At 45.5% G+C, this 21,448-nt stretch overlaps 1 protein-coding gene and 1 pseudogene across 1 annotated transcript; one reads left to right on the forward strand and one right to left on the reverse strand.

Annotated features, from left to right (window-relative positions):
- LOC134757840 (histone-lysine N-methyltransferase SETMAR-like) overlaps positions 1-12,141 on the reverse strand; it is a 35,710-nt pseudogene extending 23,569 nt beyond the window's left edge.
- Positions 12,142-16,492: 4,351 nt separating this feature from the next.
- LOC115931858 (putative ankyrin repeat domain-containing protein 20A5) lies at positions 16,493-21,202 on the forward strand. The gene is made up of 3 exons (XM_031005266.2): positions 16,493-16,695; positions 20,745-20,859; positions 21,023-21,202. The coding sequence occupies exons 1-3, from the start codon at positions 16,493-16,495 to the stop codon at positions 21,200-21,202; spliced, it is 498 nt and encodes a 165-aa protein (XP_030861126.2).
- Positions 21,203-21,448: the final 246 nt, after the last annotated feature.

Genomic DNA, 21,448 nt, shown 5'->3' on the forward strand with positions numbered 1-21,448 from the left:
CAGCTAAAAATACTAAGAACAAATCAAAAGAAAATGTTAGAAAATTTTAAAAAAGCACTGTAATAGTCATACTTTTGGTGGGATTATCAGTAAACTGTATGTGGCCAAAGAAAGAATAAGTGAGCTTGAAGATATGTCAGTAGACAGTTTAGCTTAGAAAGCACAAACCAGGATAAAACCCCCCAATTTTACACCTAAGTATATCTATTAAACTGCAGAAAACTAAAGAAAAAAGGAAAATCTTAAAAGCAGCCAGGTGTGCACCTTAACTATAGAAGAAGAAAGATAAGAATTATATCAGACTTCTTTTCAGAAATCATGCAAGAAAAAAGAGAAGAGAGTATAAAATATTTAAATTACTGAGAGACACACCAATATAGAATTCCATATTCAACCAAATTATCCTTCAAAAGTGAAGAAGAAATAAAGTCTTTATCAGATGAACAAAAAGCTGAGGAAATTCATTGCCAACAGAACTTTTCTGCAAGAAATATGAAAAGAAGTTCTTCAGAGAGAAGGAAAATGATATAGATTAGAAACTTAGATTTACATAAAGAAAAGAGCATCTAAGAAGGAATAAATAAAGGTAAAATAAAATCTATTTTTAAAATTCTTAATTGATCTAATACATAGCTGTTCAAAGTAATAATAATAACAATATATTAGGTGATTATAGAATATAGGTAAGTGGAATGAATGACAGCAATGCAAAATATAAGGGATTCAACTGATGTGGGGGATGATCTAGGAAGCTGATATTACCATGAGGGCAATAGCACACACAGGCTTTAATGGGTAACACTTTAACGGGTTTGCTTTTTGGGGAAGCCTCTTATAGCAGGAATCTGTCCAGAGATTACAGCATGGGGTTGGCTACTCAGAAGGGAAGAGGAAAAAGGAAACATTTTGAGGAGAGGGAAATGGAGAGAAAACTTACTACCTAGGTGATGTCACTCAGCAACAAGGAAGGGATTCTCTAGGTCAGAAAACTCCAAAGTGCGTAGCAGCTTGGGGTCTTAAAACCACAGGCTTGCTTTTGTCAATGGCCAGCAAATGTGAGGATATGTAAAGCAAGCAGTCTCTCAGTGACTAAAAATCTGCTTGTTTGAGCTATTTTAAAAATACCTGGATATGTAAAAATTTGAGTTTGGCCCTGTTGGGCTTTTCAGCTAGTGGGTCTCAGCATGCAGTGAAGAAATAAGCAATCTGGGGAGCAGTACACAGACATTATTTTTGACTTATTTATATAACAGTAAAGGATGGAAGGAAGGATTGGGAATGCACTATTGTAAGTGCAATTACCTTATAATAGCCTATTCCCAATTCCTTCCCTCCATCCTTTGTATGAAGCTCTATAATGTTATTTGGGAGTGAACTTAAATGCTTTTTATAGGTATATAGCAAACTCCATGGCAATCACAAATTGTGGTGTGTGTATGTGTATATTTGATATGCTAACAGAGGAGAGAAAAATGGACTCATATAATGTGATCAGTTAAAACCAGAAAAGGCAGACAAAAAGGAGGAGAAAGAAAGAAAAAGCATAACAAATAGAAAACAGTTACAGACATGGTAGACAAACCAACTCTATAAAAATAATAACTGTAAATGTGGAGGTCTAAACACATGCATTACAAAATAGAAATTGTCCGAGTGGATCTAAAAATTAAATCCAACTATATGTTGCCTATAATAAATATGCTTTAAATATAAATACACAGATACATGAAAAGTAAAGGAGTGGAGAAAGATATATTCTGCTAGCACTAATCAGAAGAAGGCTGGAGTAGCTGTATTAATTTCAGACAAAGCAGACTTCAGAACAAAGAAATTTATTAAGAATAAAAAGGATAATATAATTATAAAGGAGTCAATTATCTAAGGAGACATAACAATCCTTAATATGTTTGTGCCAAATAACAATGAATCAAAATATGTGAAGCAAAAGTGTATGGAATGCAAAGAGAAATAGACAAATCCACTATTATACTTGGAGACTTTCACAACCCTATTTAAATAATTTACAGATCATGTCTAACTTTTACTTGAGGAAACCAGAGAAAGGAAAGAAATTTAGGCCTAAAAGAAGCAGAAGAAAAGAATTTATAGTAATTAGAGCAGATATCAGTGAAATTAAAAACAGAAAATATTGGAGTAAATCAACAAAACCAAATGTTGGTTCTTTGAAAAGATAAATAAACTTGGTTAAATTCTAACCAGATTAACTAAACCAAAACAAACACAAACAGAAAAAGAGAGAACATACAAATTACTAATGTTAGAAATAAAAGAGGGGTCGTTCTTGTTGATTCCATAGACATCAAAAGGATAATAAAGGGATATTATGAAAAACCCCATGCCCACAAATGTGATGAGTAGAATATACAAATTCCTTAAAAGACACGACTACCCAGAATCCCACAGGGAGAATTATATAATCTGAGTAATTCTGTGTCTATTAAAGAAATTGAACCGTAATTCAAGAAAGAAAACACCAGGCCCAGATGGTTTCACTGGCGAATTTTACCAAAAGTTTAAGGAAGAATTGATATGAATTCTCTTCAATCTCCTCAAGAGAATAGAAGCAGAAGGAATATCTCTTACCTCATTGCTATGAGACAAGCATTACTGTAAAACCAAAACCAGAGAGAGACATTACAAGAAAAGAAAACCACAGACCAATTTCTCTCACGATCATAGATGGAAAAATCCTCAGCAAACCAAATCCAACAATGTACAATTATTTACCAGGACCAAGTGGTATTTATTCCAGTTATGCAAAACTAGTATTGTATTTAAAAATCAATTAAGGCAACCCCTGACATTAACAGGAATTGATCATAATACCAATCAAAATTCTAGCAAAATCCTACTTTATGGATATTGTGAAATTGAAGTTTAAAGTCAGTTTCAAAGTTGGAGGACTGACACTTCACATTTTACTATAAAGTTGTACGACTATCAAGTAGAGTGGTGTTTTCAAGAAATAGACTCATAGATCAATGGAATGTGATAGAGTGCCCAGAAACAGACCCATACAAATACAGACAATGGATATTTGACAAAGGAACAAAGGCAGTTCATTTTTCAACAAATGCTGTTAAACAATTGGATGTCCAAATGCAGAGAGAGAGAGAAAAGATTTCAACAGAGACTCAAATGTTTCATAAAATAACTCAAAATATGATCAGTAGTCTAAATATAAAATGCAGTAATGTAAAACTTTTAGGGGGTAGGTGCAGTGGCTCATGCCTGCAATCCCAATGCTTTGAGAAGCCAAGATGAGAGGATCACTTGAGACCAGGAACTTAAGACCAGCCTGAGCAACATATGGAGACTCTGCCTCTACAAAAAAATAAAAAATAATAGCCAGATGTGGTGGCCCACATCTGTAGTCCCAATCACTTGCGAGGCTAAGGTGGGAAGATTACTTGAGCCAAGGAGTTTGAGGCTGCAGTGAGCTATCATGGCACCACTGCACTCTAGCATGGGTGACAGAGTGAGACCCTGCTTCAAAACATCAACAACCAAACAAACATTTAGGAGAAAACATAGGAGAAAGTCTACATGACCTTGGGTTTGGCAAAGCTCTTTTTTTTTCCAAAAAGCATGATCCGTGGGAAAAAAATTGATAAATTATACTTTATCAAAAGTTAAAAAAATTCTGTTTTGCAAAAGTGACTGTTAAGAGAATCAAGACACAGACTAACAGAAAATGTTTTTACACCACATAACTGATACAGAACTTGTATCCAAAGTATACAAATAACTCTTAGACCTCAACACTAAGAAAACGACAACAAGAGAAAACCACAAAGCCCAACTTAAACATATGTCTACCTATTTAATGCAATTTCAATAAAAATTCATTCAGGCTTTTTCTTTGGTAGAAATTCACAGATTGTAAAATTTGCATGAAAAGAAACTGTGCGTAAGTAGCCAAAATAAATGAAAGAGAAGACCAATTTTGGGGGCTTATACTTCATGATTTCAAGATTTATTATAAAACTACAGCGATCAAGATCCTAGTGTAAAAATAGATGATAGTTCATTGGAACAGAATAAAGTGTTCAGCTATAGACACATAATGACACTGACAAGAAAATGAAAAGCATTTCACAGACTGGAAAAACATTTGCAAAATATATATCCAAACAAGGATCTATATCTAGTATATATGAAGAACTTTTACAGCTCATAAGAACACAAACAATAAGCCAATTTTAAGATGGGCAGAAGATTTGCTTAGACACTTCACCAAAAAAGATGTATAGATGGCAAATAAGTACATGTGAATTTGCTTGGCATTATTATTCATTAGAGAAATGCAAATTAAAAGCTACCAGTATACTCCTACTAAAAAAATGGCTAAAATTAGAAACCCTGACCAGCTAGAGCAACTACAACTCTCATATACTGCTGGTGGGTTTCTGAAATGGTACAAACGCTTTGAAAAATTTTGGGAATTCTTAAAACTGAATCATATAACCTAGCCATGGTATTTCTAAGTAGTTATCCAAAATACCTGGAAGCATATTTCTGTACAAAAAATGAGTTCATAAATGTTAATTGTTTTATTTGTAAATAGCTAAAAACTTAAAATAACACAAATATTCATCAAGTAAATAAATAAATTGAAGCATACCCATACAATGAAATAATGCTTATTAATAAAAATAAATGAACTCCATATGCTACAACATGGATAAATCCAAAAATTATTATGCTGACTGAAAGATGCCAGAATACCTACTTCATAATTGCATTTATATAACATTTTGGAAAATAGGAAGTAATCTGTAGCATCAGAAATCAGATCATTGGTTGCCTGTGGGACAGATGGGGTTTGAAAGGGTGGGAGGAAAGGCTTAAAAAGAAACAGGTGGAAACTTTGGGAATACGAGTGTGTTATGTTGATTATGGAGATAGTTTTATGGATTCATGAATATATTTCAAAACTTATCAAATTGTAAATTTAAATACATGCAGTTTTTATGTGAAATCTTGACAAAGGTTTAAAGAAAAAGATGTGTTTTGTCTTTTTAAAAACTTGTTATTAGAAGGTTGAATTGCTATTACTTATTTAATTATTTTCCTCTGTCTTAGACTATAATCTTTTCAAAGTCAGGAATCCATTCTATTTTTTTTAACTTTTATTTTTAATTCAGGGTATGTTTGCAGGTTTGTTCATAGATAAATCTGTGTCTGTGACATAGATAGACTTTTGTTGTACGGATTAATTATCACCCACGTATTAAGCCTTGTACTCATTAGCTATTTTTCCTGATACTCTCCCTCCTCCCACCCTCCACCCTCATGTAGATCCTAGTGTCTGTGGTTGCCCTGTATGTGTCCATGTCCCTGTGTTCTCATCATTTACTCCACCTGTAAGCGAGAACATGCAGTATTTGATTTTCTGCCCCTCTTAGTTTGCTAACGACAATGACCTCCAGCTCCATCCATGTCCTAGCAAAGACATGATCTCATTCTTTTGTTACGGCTGCATAATATTCCATGGTGTATATGTACCACATTTTCTTTATCTGTCTACATTTTCTTTATCACCACACCTGGCTAATTTTTTGTATTTTTACTGGAGACAGGGTCTTTCCATGTTGGCCAGGCTGATCTTGAATTCCTGACCTCAGGTGATCTGCCCACCTTGGCCTCCCAAAGTGCTGGGATTACAGGCATGAGCCATCGCGCCTGGCCAAATGCTAGTGATTTTTGCACATTGATTTTGTATCCTGAGACATTGTTGAAGTTGTTTATCTCCTTAAGAAGCTTTTGGGAGGTTGAGGCAGGAGAATTGCTTGAACCTGGGAGGCAGAGGTTGCAGTGAGCCGAGATCACGCCATTGCACTCCAGCCAGGGCAACAGAGTGAGACTCTACCTCAAACAAAAAAAAAAAAAAAAAAAAGCTTTTAGGCTGTGATAATGGGTTTTCTAGATATAGGGTCATGTCATCTGCAAACAGAGATAGTTTATCTTTCTCTTTTCCTATTTTTCCTATTTGGATGCCCTTTATTTCTTTCTCTTGCCTGATTGCCCTGGCCAGAACTTCCAGTACTATGTTGAATAGGAGTGGTGAGGAAGGACGACCTTTTCTTGTGCCAGTTTTCCAAGGGAATGCTTCCAGCTTTTGCCCATTCAGTATGATGTTGGCTGTGCATTTGTCATATGTGGCTCTTAGTATTTTGAGGTATGTTCCTTCAATACCTAGTTTATTGAGAATTTTTACCATAAATGGATGTTGAATTTTATCAAAAGCCTTCTCTGCATCTATTGAGATAATCGTGGGTCTTTTGTCTTTAGTACGGCTTACGTGATGAATCACATTTATTGATTTGTGTATGTTGCACCAGCCTTGTTTCCCAGGAATAAAGCCTACTAGATCGTGGCGCATAAGCTTTTTGATGTGCTGCTGAATTTGGTTTGCCAGTATTTTGTTGAGGATTTTTGTACTGATGTTCATCAAGAATATTTGCCTGAAGTTTTCTTTTTTTCTTATATCTGCCAGGTTTTGGTATCAGGATGCTGCTTGCCTCATAAAATAGGGAGAAGTCCCATCTCAATTTTTTTTTAATAGTTTCAATAGGAATGGTACCAGCTCTTCTTGGTACATCTGGTAAAATTCAGCTGTGAATGTCTGGTCCTGAGTTTTTTTTGGCTGGTAGGCTATGTATTACTGCCTCAGTTTCAGAGCTCATTATCAGTCTGTTCGGGGATTCAATTTCTTCCTGGTTCAGTCTTAAGAGGGTGTATGTGTCCAGGAATGTATTAATTTCTTCTAGATTTTCTAGTTTATGTGCATAGAGGTGTTTTGCAATATTCTTCTGCCTCAGCCTCCCGAGTAGCTGGGATTACAGCCATGTGCCACCACGTCCTGCTAATTTTTGTATTTTTAGTAGAGACGGGGTTTCACCATGTTGGCCACGGTGGTCTCAAACTCCTTGACCGGGTTCAAACTCCTGACCTCAGGTGATCCACCCACGTCGGCCTCCAAAAGTGCTGGGATTACAGGTGTGAGACTATGCACCCGGACTCCGAGTCAGCTTTTCTAAATAAAATTATATTGGAACATGGCAGTACCAGGGCAGAGGAGGGCAGGGCAATGCAGGACTGGGCCATGGCAGTGCTTGGTCAACTCCAGGGCAGGGCCAGAAGCAGCACAGGGCCAGGGACAGGGCATGGCAGGAAGTGCCAGAGCAGGGCCAGGCCAACGTTGGGGCAGGGCAAATCAGGTCAGGACACCTCCGAGTCCAGCTCTGGCCCTGCCTTGGCCCTGGCCCCTCCCTGCCTGACCTTGTCCCTGGCCCTGCCCTATCCATGCCCTATCCACGCCCTGTGTATTTGACCAATGTTTCATAACCAGAATCCTACCAGGAACTTAAACAAATCAACTACTTTTGTGCATTTTTAGTACAGACAGGGTTTCACAATGTTGCCCAGGCTGGTCCCGAACTCCTGAGCTCAAGCCATCTGCCAGCCTTGGCCTTCCAAAGTGCTGGGATTACAGGTGTGAGCCACTGCACCAGGCCAAGTATTTAATCTCTTTATGCCTGTTTCCTACATTTGGAAAATGGGGATACTATAAGTAACTAGCACACAGAGTTATTGTGAGAATTAATGCTTCACATATATACGTATTTATATAGTTATAGTCATAGAACAGTACCAGAAGCAAAGAAGGTACTGGTTAAAATTTAGTGATTATTAACTACTGCAAATATTACTACTATTACAAACAACATAGTGTAGATAATATTATTACTAGTATAGTTATCTTAAAAATCTAAAAATTTTAAATAATATCCTAATGTAATCTCTCCTGCTCTGCCCTGGCCCTGCCCTGGCTCAGCCTTAGCGCTGGCTCTGCCCCTAGTCCTACCATATCCCTGGCCCTGACCCTTCCCTGGCCCTGCTGCTGCCCTGGCCCTTCCCATATTCAGGCCTTACCATGGCCCTCCACTGATCCTGACCCTGCCCTGGCCTGGTCCTAACCCTGGCCATACCCCTGTAGAACAGAGAAGGGGTAGGGAAGATCCAGGGAAGGGCTGGAGCAAATAAAGGACAGGACACATCCAAGTCCAGGAAAGGGCTAGGGCCATGACAGAGCCAGGGCGAGTCCTTGGCAGGGCCAGATTCCACCCCAGGGCCAGGGAAGGGTAATGGCAGGGTCACTGTATGGCCAAGGTTCAGGCCAAAGCCAGGGCAGGGGCGGGGCAGGAGCAGGCCTGCATGAGGGCAGGACCAGGGCCAGGGATGTGGCAGGACCAGGGGCAGGGCCAGGGCCAGGGCTGTGCCAGGACAGAACAAGAGCAGAGAAGGGCAGTACCACAGCCAGGCCATAGAGAGGGCAGGGCAAATGCCAAGGCAAGGCCAGGGTAGTGCCAGGGCTGAGACAAGGTCAGGGAAGGTCCAGGGCTGAGTTAAGGCTAAAACCAAGACAGGGGCAAAGGCCGGGGCAAATCTAGGGCACAAGCAGGCCAGGTTAGGGCAGGGCAATGGCAAGACCAGGCCATGGCAGGGCCAGCCCTGGATAGAACAGGGCACAGGCAGGTCAGGGCCAGGGACACAGCTGGGACAAGACAAGGACCAGGGCAAGGGCATGGCCAGGGCAGAGGTAGGGCCAGAGCCAGGGTCTGGGCAGGGACAAGTCAGGTCCATTCCAGAGCCAGAGTTCAGACCAGGGCCAGAGCAGGGCCAGGGCAGGGCCAGGACCAGGAAAGGGCAATGTCAGGACCAGGGCCATGGCAGGACCAGCAACAGGGCTAGGGTGAAGACAGGGACAGGGACAGGGTCAGGGCTAGGGCCAGAATAGCATGCCAGGGTAGGGCCAGGGCAAATCAGGGCCAGGACAGGGTCAGGCCCAGGGCTAGGCTAGGTATGGCCTTAAGCAGCGAAGGCCAGGGCCAAGGTCCATGCCAGGGCCAGGGCCAGTCCAGGGTAGGAGCATGGCCATGGCCAGGTCTAGGACAAGGCTGGGGCAGCGCCAAGGTCTGGGTCAGGCCCAGCAAAAGACCAGGGCAGAGCCAGAGGAGGAGCAGAGCCATGGTAGGGCCAAGACAGGGATGGGCCAAGGCAAAGCCAGGTTAAATCAGGGACAAGACACCTTCAAATCCACTTCAGAGCCAGGGTCAGGGCAGGGCGAGTTCAGGGTCACGGCCAAGGGCTGGGGCTGTCAGGATCATTGGCAGGGCCAGGGCCATGGCAGGACTAGGGTCAAGAGCAGCGGTCAATGCCAGGCCAAGGCCAGAACTAGGACCAGGTCTATGCTAGGGTCAGTGCGAGGGCCAAGGTGGGGTCAGGGCAGGGCCAAAGGCAGGGCAGTGCCAGGGCAGGGCAGGGTGGAGCAGGCCCAGGGTAGCACAGGGTGAAGGCAGGACATGGCCAACCAGGGCAGGTCTATGGCGGCAGCAGGGCCAGGGTCAGGGCAGAGCCAAGACAGTGGCAGCTCCAGGGCAGGGCCAGGGTTAGGACCACGGACATGTCCAAGTGTCCAAGGCCAGTGCCAGGGAAAGGGCAAGGGTAGGGGGCAGGGTCAGGGTCAGGGTCATCTAAAAACCAAGGACAAATCTAGGCCCAGAGCAGGGCCAGGATACGTACAGGGCCATGGCAGGGCCAGGGCCACAGCCAGGTCTGTGCTATAGCCAGGTACAAGACAGGGCCCAGGCAAGGATAGGGTGAAGGCCAAGGTAGGGCCAGGGCAGGGTCAAAGCCAGGCTAGGGCCAAGGCAGGGCCAGGGCAGGCAGGACTGGTCTAGGAAAGCATAGGGCCAAGGCAGGGCAGGGCCAGGCCAGTGCCAAGACCTGGGCAGGGCCAGGGAACAGCCAGGGCAGGGACAGGGCCATGGCCATGGCCTGGGCAGGAACAGGTTCGGGGCAGGAGCAAAAGAAGGGCAAGGACAGTGCAGGTTCTTGGCACAGCCAGGGTCCAGGACAGGGTCAGGGCAGGGCCAAGGCAGAGTCTGGGCCATGGTAAGACCAGTGACAGGGCTAGGGCTAGGATAGTGACAGGGCCCGAATCAGGGCAAGGATCAGAGCAGTGCAAGGTCAGGGTAGGGCCGGTATTTCAGGATCAGGACAGGGTCAGGGCCAGGGCAGAACCAGGGTAAGGTCTCAAGCCAGGAAGGGCCAGGGCCAGGACAGGTCCAGGGCAGGGCCAGGATAGGTCCAGGGGCTGCATTAGGGCAAGAGCAGGGCCAGACCAGGGTAAGGGTCAGGGCCAGGGCCAGGATAGGGACAGGGCAAGAAACATGGCAGGACCATGGGCAACACCAAGGCCAGAGCTGAGTCAGGGCAAGGCATGGTATGGCCAGTACAGGACAGGACCAGAGCCGGTCCATAGATAGAGCAGGGCCAATGCCAAGGCAGAGCCAGGCTAGTGCCAAAGCTGAGGCAGTGTCAGGGCATGTTCAGGGTGGGGCCAGGGCACGGGTAAGGCAGGGCAAGGCAATGGTAGGGGCAGAGCAGGGACAGGCCAAAACAGGGTCTAGTCACTTCAGGGCCAGGGCCAGGGCCATGGCAGGACAAAGACCAGGGCCAGGTCTGGGCTAGGGCCAGGTCCAGAGCAGGCCCTAGCCAAGACTAGGGTGAGAGCCAAGATAAGGCCAGGGCAGGGTCGCAGGGTCAAAGCCAGAATAGGGTGAAGGCAGGGCCAGGGCAGGGTGATGACACAGCCAGAGCACGGCAGGGCAGGTTGGTGCCAAGACCAGGGGCAGACTACTGCCAGCTCAGGGCCACAGAAAGGCCAGGGCCAGGACAGAACCAGGAAAGGGTCTGGGTCAGGGCCAGGAGCAAGGCAGAGCAGGGCCAAGGCCATGGCAGAATCAGGGCAGGTCCTTGGCAGGATGAGGTTCCAGGCCACGGCCAGGGCACAGGCAGGGGCAGGACAGGACCAGAGCCAGGCCATAGTGAGGGCAGGGCAAAAGCCATGGCAGGGTCAGGGCAGGTCCAGGGAGCGGCCAGCGCCAGGTAGGGCCAGGGCACAACCAGAGCAGGGTAAGGCAGGTCAGTGGCACCACTGGGCCATGACAGGGCAAGGTCAGTGCCAGGAGAGGGCAGAACAGGCAGGGCCATGGTGGGGCCAGGGCAGGGACAGGCCAAGGCAGGGCCAGGACAAATCAGGGCCAGGACATGTCCAAGGCCAGGTCAGGGCCAGAACAGGACCAGGACCAGGACCATTGGCAGGGCCAGTGCCATGGCAGGGCCAGGATCAGGACAGGTGGCAGGGCCAGAACCAAAGCTGGGTCAGCACAGATTCAGGAAAGGTCCAGGGCAGAGGTGGGGCCAGGGCCTGAGCCAGGGAAGGGCCAGTGCAAGGGCAGGACCAGAGCAGGGACAGGGTAGCACAGGGCCAAGACAGGACCAGGGTGTGGGACCAGAGCAGGGCAGGGCTGAGACAGTCCAGGTAATGGTAGGGCAGGTCCAGGGCAGGGCAGGGCAGTACAGGGCCAGGTTCACAGCATGGGCAGGGCATAGCCAGGCCCATTGTGAATGCATCGGCCCTCCCTACAAGGCTCCTACCACCTGGCCACTGCCGCAGCCTGGCCACCACTGTAGGCCTGCCCCCACCCTGGCCGCAGCCACCTGCCCTCCTACCGCTCCAGCACACTGCGGTCTGCATTGCCCCCACGAGCCCACAGAGAAGTGAGCTGCGGTGTTGCAGGCTCCAGGTGTCTCCTCCTCCTCCTGGCACGGAGCAGCTGGGACGGCAAAGCCAGAAAATCCTAGAGGAAGATGCAAGGGGAGGTAGCATCAGAGCCTCACTTTGTCATGCCAGCCACTGGGTGGCAGGGGCCAGTTTCAGTGAAGGCACTCACAGCCACCCTTCAAAGTCCAGCCTCTCCTTTTGGCCCAAGCTGGCCAGAAACCGGGGCCTGGGATGGGTGCTGGAGACACCACAGTGACTGGCTCCTCACTCCACAGGAACTGCTGGGCCCACCTGGGCTGCACTCCTCGGGGAGCAGGAGCAGCAGAAACTCAGACCCAGCCAACCCTCTGCATCCAGGTGCCACTTCCTGTTCCGGATGCCTCCACATACAGGGCCGTGTCCCCAGTGGTGTCTGCTACTCCATACCAGGGGGTGCCAGGCAGTATCTGTGGCACAGACCCAGAGTGCATGGGCCCAGGAACCATGGTGGGTGTGGGGGCTCTGCCATGCTCAGGATTTCCACAGAAACACTGTGTGTCTGCCACGCTCCAGTGTGAGCAAAAGTAGGTTGCCCTCTGGAGTGTGGAGTCCAGGGAGAGGAGAACCGCCCCTTCCTTGGATGCCACCACTGTCACTGCCAACTCTGCTGACCGTCACCAGCAGTGCAGCCCCCAACAGTACCCAACTTGCCCCCCTCCATGGCTAATCCTGCCCTCAATAGCGCCCCCCACCTCCACCCCCCGCCCGCCACCAGCAGCATATACCCGATAGTGCCCTAACCTGTTCTCCTCTATGGGCATTGCAGTCCCAGAGAGCACCCATAACACACCCCCCACCATGGGCAGTGCAGCCCCATATAATGCTACCAACCAGTACCCCCAATGCAGGCAGTGACACCCTAGATAGCACCCCCAACCCACCCCACACTGTGAAAAGTGCAGCCCCGATGGCCCCTATCCTATCACTCTGGTCATGCTGCAGTCTCTGTCACCACCACCACCAGCCACAGTGAGGCAAGCCACTGGGCGGCAGGCTCTAGCCTCCAGCAGCCGGGCAGGGAGCAGCTCTTGCTGATGGCGGCCTGCTACCACTCCAACCACGCTGCTGTCTCCATGGCCATCTTCTTTGACTACAAAAGAATAAAACTAGGTATCAATAAGAAGAGTAATTTTGAAAACCATACAGTCACATAGAAGTTAAACAGTACGCTCCTGAATGAATGACTAGTGGGTGAATGAAGATACTAAGATGGAAATTGAAAAATTTCATGAAACAAATGGTAATGACACAATATACCAAAACTTATGATATGCCAAAAACAGTACAAAGGCAGAGAGATTCATAGCTATAAGTGCCTACCATCCAAACAGAAGAAAAACTTCAAATAAACAATACATCTTAAAGAACTAGTAAAGTAAGAACAAACTAAACCCAGAATAAGAAAAGAAATAATAAAGATCATAGCAGAAATAAAATTGAAGTTAAAAATATACACAAGATTAAACAAAAAGTTGGTTTTCTGGAAAGCTACACGAAACTGACAAACTTTTAGCCAGGCTGACTAAGAAGAAACAGAGAAGATTCAAATAAATAAAATCAAAAAATAAAATAGGAGACATTACAACTGATACTTCAGAAATTCAAAGGATCTTAACTGGCTGTTATATGCCAATAAATTGGAAAGCCTAGTAGAAATCCTAGACACATACAACCTACGTAGGTTCAACAGTGAGAACATCCAAGACCAGAACAGATCGGTAACAAGTAATGAGATCGAAACCATCAGAAAAAGTCTCCCAGTAAAGAAAAGCCCAGGAACTGATGGCTTCACTGCTGATGGCTTCACACCACACATTTACAGACCTAGTACCAATCCTACTCAAACTATTTTGAAAAACAGCAGGAAATACTTCCAAATTTATTCTGTGGAGCCATTATTACCCTCATACCAAAATCAGACAAAGACATCAAAGAAAGGAAACTACAGGCCAGTATCTCTAATATTGATGCAAACATCCTCAACAAAATACCAGCAAATCAAATTCAGCAATACATTAAAAAGATAATTCATCAGGATCAAGTGGGATGTATCCCTGGGATGCAAGGGTTATTCAACACTCAATTTGATACATCATATCAACCAAATAAACGACAAAACAGTATGATTATGTCAACTGAAACTGAAAAAGCATTTGATGAAATTCAGCATTCCTTCATGTTATAAATCCTCAAAAAACCAGGTACAGAAGAAACATACCACAACATAATAAAAACCACATGAGAGAGACTCACAGCTAGAATCATATGGAATGGGGGAAAATGGAAAGCTTTTCCTCTAAGATCTGGAACATGATAAGGATGCCCACTGTCACCACTGTTACTTAACATAGTACTGGAAATCCTAGCTAAAGCAATCAGTGCAGCCCCTGATATGGCCCCCAACCCACCTTGCCTGCTGCCACCAGCAGTGTAGCCCCCCCATAGCGCACCCAGCACACCCAAACTGCCCCCTCTTCCCGCACCATGGGCATTGCAGCACCCCATAGTGCCCTCAACCCAAAACCCCCCCACCCGCACCCCCGAGCACTGCAGCCCTGGATAGCACCCTTAACCCACCTCACTGCTGCCGGCAATACAGTGTGGGATAGCGCCCCCAACTAGCAGGCCTAGCGGTTTTCTCTCATCCAATCACAACATGAAGTCCAGGAACCTGGCTTGCATAACCTCAGTATATAAAGCATGCTAAGGGGGTGTTGCGCCATTGCAGGCTGTTGTACCTCAGCGTTCCCAGCCTCTCAGTTCGCACCTTAGAGAAGGCGAAAGCGGAGTCCCCCGCCACACGCTGGGGGCTGGGGGCTGGAGGCTGGAGGCTGGATCCTGTGGCACCAGGGCTTGCCTCTGCATAGTGTGTGGTGGTAATGGAGACAGGCGACTGGCAGCGAGAGCTGCTCCTTGCCTGGATACAGGAAGGGAAAGAGGAGGCACCTACCACAGGCTGGAGGCTAGAGTCTGTGGGACTGCGGCTGGCCTCGCTGGCTCGCCTCGCTGCTGTGGGTGGCAGCAGCGGACACTGCAGCCGGCCAGAGCGTAGAAAGGCGATTGGGTAGGTGCGCTATCCGGGGCTACACTGCCCGCGGCCGGGGGCCGGTAGGGGTGTTATTCCGGGCGTCACTACTTTAGGTATGCTATCCCGGGCTGCGCTGCCCACAGCAGCGAGGGGGCAGGTTGGGGGCACTATCCTGGGCTGTATTGCCAGCAGCAGTAGGGCTGGTTGGGGGCCGTATTGGGTGATACACTGCCTGCAACAGGGGGCGGGTTAGGGCCGCTATTGTGGTTACACTGCCAGCGGCGCCGGGGTGGGGGGACTGGTCTGGGTGCTGACTGGTCTGGCTTCATTGCCCATAGTGGGGTGGGGGGTGGTATGGGGGCTGCACCGCCCGCGGCCGGGGGCTTGTTGGGGGCGCTATCTGGGGCTGCAATGCCCCCCGCAGGGGATAGGTTAGGGGCAGTATCCGGCGATACACTGCAGGTGGGGGGGGGGGCGGGAAAGGGGGGTACAGGGAGGTGATTGGAGGGAGTGGTTTCAGGCGCTATCGCGGGCCAGACTACTCATGATAGAGGGGGGCGTTGGGTGCGCTATTGGGGGCTACACTGCCAGCGGCAAGGGACAGTTTGGGGGCGATACCCCACCAGTGGCGGGTGGGGAGGTGTGGTGGGTTGTGGGCACCATTAGGGGGCTGTATTGTCAATGGGAGCGAGTTAGGGGAGCTATCAGCTGCTGCACTGCCTGTGGCGGGGATCAGGTTTGGTGCGCTATTGGAACCATATTCTCGGTAGTGGCATACGAGTTAGGGGAGCTGTCGGGGGCTAAGCCGTCCACGGGGAGCGCGGGTTGGGTGCGCTATCCAGGGCATCATACCGCGCGGCTGGGGGATGGTTGGGGGTGCTCTCCGCTATCTGGGACTGCATTGCCCATGGTGGGGAGCGGGTTGGGGGCCTTAAGGATCCGTGGCTGCACTATTCACGGCGGGGATCAGGTTGCAGCGCTTTCTGGGGCGTCACTGCCCGCGGCAGGGGGGTTGGTTGCGGGTCCAATCCGTGGCTGCATGGCCCACGGCAGGGGGCAGGTTGGGGGAGTTATCTGGTGCTGCAACGTCTGAGGCGGGGACGGGTTGGGGGCGCTATTGGGTTCTACGCTGCAGTGGCGAGGGGAGGGTGTTAGGGGCGCCATCCCGGGGCCAACAGCGGGCGGCGGGTTAGGGGCGCTATCAGGGGGTGCCCTGAAGGACACTCCGGTGGCCGCGAAGTGCCCTTGCCAGCACCCGATCTCCCTTCCGAGGAGAAGCAGGGCGGGCCGCAAGGCCAGACAGGCCATCCTCCTCAGGCCGGGCTGGCTGCGCGCGTGCGATTCTGGGGCCGCCCAGGCGAGCCCAGGAGAACCGGCGAGCCCAGCGGCGCCCGCCCGCAGCTGCAGCCCCACCTGCCAGCGCGTGCCGCTTCCCAGCGACTTCCGGGAGCCCGGCGGCCACCGGGGTGCAGGCGCGCCCCCAACGGCTTTGCCAGGCTTTGCCAGGCTCACTCGGTCTGAGACGTCGGAGGCTGCGAGTGTCGTGGCTGAAGGCTGTAGTGGACCGGGCTGGATCGCGGATTTTGGAGATCATAGATTTGGGATCGCGGATTGGGGGTTGGATCGCGGATTGGGGGTTGGATCGGGGATTTGGGGTTGGATAGGGGATTTGGGGCTGGGTCGGCGGGGGCGGGGGGTGGTAGTGAAAAGGTGACAGGGAGCTGCCCCCTCTCAAGAGCCGGTGGTTGGGGGTCTGAGAAGTCACCACCATGAAGTTGTTCGGCTTCGGGAGCCGCAGGGGCCAGACGGTCCTGGGCTCCATAGACCACGTCTGCACGGGTTCCGGGTACCGAATCGGGGACTCCGAACTGCAGAAGATCCACAAGGCGGCTGTCAAGGGCGACGCCACGGAGGTGGAGCGCTGTCTGGCGCGCAGGAGCGGAGACCTGGACGCCCTGGACAAGCAGCAAAGGTAGCGGGGGCTCAGCCTGGGGTGGGAGGGGGTTCCCAGGCGCGGCTTTCCGGCAGCCCCTGGGACGGGGCCTTGCAAGGCGCCGGGCACCCTCTGAGCGGCGGAGCCAAACGGACCCTCAGCTGTTTTCCATCCCTTATAATTCCCTGGCTGGAGCAGTTGGTGGAGAATTTGAGTGATTTAACTCACAAATTTAAGCATATACAGTGTTGTTATTTTTAACCTACACGTTTAAAACATGGTTTATATACATTATAGGAGGTGCCTAATGAGAGAACTCATTTCCCTCTCAAAAATACCGTGAGTTATTTTCAGTAGGCGAAAAGTTCTCAGATAAAGCTGTCCGTTTTACATCCGTATCCCGCTGTGTAGGTAGGTTCTTTACTGAAGGTTCTTAGAGAGAAGCTTGGAAGTGGGAGGTGGGTTCTGTGTTCTTGAATGGGAAGGCACATTTTTCCCAAAATGTGAGCTCTTTCTGTGTTAATCAATTTTACATAGACCGAATGAAAATATCAAGGTTTTAAGATTTTTGTATGACACCTGCTGTCTTTCGCTATTGTGATGACATTTTTAAAAATTTCATAATGGAGTGAAAAAACACTTGCTCCTCTAGATATCAAAATGTGCTGTTAATTTCTACAATTAATTGTTTACTAACAGCTGAAAAGACAGATAAACGCATGGAACAGAATAGGCAACCCAGAAACACTGAAATTATGTAAGATATACATAAGGATTGATGAGTAGGAAAGGATGAATTATTAATAAAAAAAAGTCTGCTGTTTGAAGAAAACTAATGAAATTTTATGTCACAAACAAAGTTCCTGATGGAATACAGATTGAAATTTTTACATATGCAAATGAGTAAAGTACCAGAAGAAAACACAAACGCTTATTTTGCAGGTACACTTTATGTTGACAAAAGCCTTCCTAAGAATGACCTCATAAGCAGACATTCTGAAGGTTGATTTAGCAAACTAAAAATTAAAACTGCCTGTGTTTCAGCAAAAAAAAAACAACAAAAGAGAACTTACTTGAAAAAATATTAACTATATTATATATATATATATATTCAAATGAAAAGTATGTTTTCATTTTATAGGGAATTCATTATATATATATATTTTTTTGAGTCAGAGTCTCACTTCTTTGCCCAGGCTGGTGTCCAATGGGACAATCTTGGCTCACTGCAACCTCTGCCTCCCGGGTTCAAGCAATTCTCCTTGCTCAGCCTCCCAAGTAGCTGGGATTACAGGCAGGTGCCAGCATGCCTGGCTTTTGTATTTTTAGTAGAGACGGGTTTCACCATGTTGGCCAGGCTGGTCTCGAACTCCTGAGCTCAAGTGATCTGCCTGCCTCGGCCTCTCAAAGTGCTGGGATTACAGGCATGAGCTACGGTGCCCGGCCTATATTGTTTATTATATATCGTATGATATATATATTACTGATATATATACCATATATATATTACAGATATAATCTGTAATATATATATCAGTTATATATACACAGTTGAAAAGTTGTATGTATATATACACATTAGATGAAAAATACATTTTCATTTTACAGGGAATTCTTTCAAATCAAATCATCAAAAACTCTAAAATTGGGCAAAGTACTTTTTTCCAGATCTACAAGTTACTTGTGTACGTAGGAAAAAGTCCTTCACATTTCTGGTATAAGAATTTAAATTAAAAGAGGAATGAAACAGTTTTCTATCCACAATATTTCTGAGGATGTTTTACACTCCTGCTTAAAGTCTAAGTTGCTGATTACTTTTCAAATAGGTAATTTGGTGGTAAGTACTACATTTAAAAAATATGTATGCCCTTTACCCATCAATTCCATTATATTAAAACACACTTAGGAAATAAAGATACATGCACTTTATTTTTTGCAACACTTATTTTAAAAAGAACCCATAGAATGGATCCTATAAATAAATTTCAGTTGCATCCATAGGATGGAATAATATGTGACCATTGAAGGTGGCAATAGATACAGAAGTACATTGATGTGCGAAGATGTATTTTGTTATAGCTAGCGAGGAAAAAAATCAGTTAAATTATACATACACACAAATATACTATGGTCTTGTTTAGCAAAAAATATGTACAAAATATAAAATTTGTAATTTCTGAGCAATTGTATTTTAAGTAAAGTTCTTTTCCTTTTTCTTATCTGTGATTGCTGCAATGAGCATGTACAAAACTTCTAGTAAAGTTTATTAATAAAGGAATAATCCTTGGGAAGAGAGGAATATGAATCTTACAATATTAAAAATAATTTCTCGCTATTTTTTATCATTATTTTGTGTATTATCTTCTTAGAACTTTTAGCCTCTTCAGAAGTAAAAAAGGAATGTTTTTATCTGTTTCCAGATTTTATTATCTGCATATATTATTATGTACATGTTTTTCTTGTATATTCACTCAATTTATGCAAACAATGATAGATTAATAATTTCATTTCAATTGTATTCTTTAAAAATAAAAATAACATATAAATACTATTGCAAAAATATTGCTTTATAGGAGTTTATTTAAAAATATCGATCTCCCCAACTGTATTTATCCATTCTTTCATTCCATTTATTCATCAAACATAACCTGAGTACCTGTTATGTAGCAGACATATTCTACTATCTCTCAGGATGCTTCTATCCTTAAAAACTTCATGTTTACCTGCCCTGCCTGCACAAGCTGAGAGATTTAATATAGGAATATTGGGACTTAATCTCCTTGAAACTTTGTGTCCCACCTTTCAAACAAAAGCATTTCTGAACTTAGAAAATAGTAGAAGATAATCTTTAACTGCTCTTTGAAAAGTTTATCAGCCTTAAATACTAATATTAATCATTGGAAAGTGTTATTTGCATATATTCTGTAAGTATTATAAGTATTGAATAAAATGAGCCATATGTATTCATTTGAATCATGAGTTTCCTTTGGCTTCAATTTGTTTGAAAATCAAGGAATTAATTTTTTTAAAAAATACATTATTGTTATTTCAGTGCTCTTTCCCCATAGTACCTTTAAGAACTAAAATGTATTTAAGTGCCAGTTATATGCCTAGAACTGCCCTAGACCTGCTGAGTATACCATATTCTACTTAATGTAAGGTCTCATGGATTGTGTGACACCCCGCTATTTTATATATCAATAAGATAATTTTTAAAATGCTACCAATTATAGTTATAATAATATAAGTGGCATTCCAATGTCAGAGGTATTAAAATGTGACCTACTCTTTAAGCCATCCTGCAAAGTAGGTGTAATTGTATCTTTTACCTAATTAAAATGTTTTTGTTAAGTAGTAGTAATAGTAACAATTATAATATCTGGCTGGGTGCAGTGACTCACACCTGTAATCCCAGAACTTTGGGAGGCTGAGGTGAGAGGATTGCTTGATGCCAGGAGTTTGAGACCATCCTGGGCAACAAAGTGAGATTCTTACTCTTCAAAAATTTTTAGATAAATAGCTGGACATGCTGGTGTGCATCTGTAGTCCCAGCTACTCAGGAGGCTGGGGATGGAGGATCGCTTGAGCCCAGGGGTTCCAGGCTGCAGTGAGCTATAGTTACATCATTGCACTCCAGCCTGGGCAAAAGAGTGAGACTTTGTCTCAAAAAACAAAAATCTTACAATTATTGACTTGTTGTAGGAACTATTCTAAATACATAGCTTCTCATTTAAGCATCACGATGGTGTCCTATGAGATAGCTACTATTGTCATCTTCATTAATGAGGAAGTTGAGGCACAGAAAGGCTAAGAAATAGTTGGTAAGTGACAGGATTTAAAGAAGGACTGAAACCCTAATTGAACTGAATCCAAAGACTGAGCTCTTTCTGTTCAAATAGGCTGCTGTTTTCATTTAGGGCAATGAGCAATAAGAGCTAGTAAGTATTGTACTATCTTCAAAAAAAAAATAAGTATTTGTTTTGAAGGCAGAGGAAAAACATGCTATTCAATTTTTACAGTTACATGAATGATTGTATGTTTTGAGATGTTGCACTACAGTTTCCTAAAAAGTCCTCTTACTCTCGTAGAACAGCTCTACATTTGGCCTGTGCCAGTGGCCATGTGAAAGTGGTCACTCTCCTGGTTAGCAGAAAATGCCAGATTGATATCTGTGACAAAGAAAATAGAACGCCTTTGATACAGGTATATTAGAGCCAACTCTTTTAGCATGACATGGATTTGATTTGCATACATAGAATTAAAATAAATTGATCTCATTTAAATATAACTAGTTGGTGAAACCTGTGGAATGTGTATTTTGAATTTCTTAGAATTTACAATCTATTTCTTGGTCTAATACGGACACGCTGTCCATTGCCAGGAAGAGGCTTGTGCCGTTATTCTGCTGGAACATGGCGCCAATCCAAACCTTAAGGATATCTACGGCAACACTGCTCTCCATTATGCTGTGTATGGTGAGAGCACCTCACTGGCAGAAAAACTGCTTTTCAATGGTGCGGATATTGAAGCACTGGACAAGGTATAGATCAACTTTCTTCCCAAAATATTTGTTTTAACATTGACATAGGTAAGGGTCAATTTTTTATATTTGGAAGCTCAACCATTCCCTGAATGCAAATGCAAATTATTTTGAAATAATTGTCTAAGATTTTATTTTAAATATTGATGCTTTTAAAGGAGCATTAAAGGGTACGGCTTTATAAAATGCACTTTGGAAAATATTTGTGAATTTGTTAAAGGTAACCTTTTCAACTTTTTTTCTGTGGAGGGT

The sequence above is a fragment of the Gorilla gorilla genome, chromosome 22, assembly GCF_029281585.2.
Source record: "Gorilla gorilla gorilla isolate KB3781 chromosome 22, NHGRI_mGorGor1-v2.1_pri, whole genome shotgun sequence".
Lineage (NCBI taxonomy): Eukaryota > Metazoa > Chordata > Mammalia > Primates > Hominidae > Gorilla > Gorilla gorilla.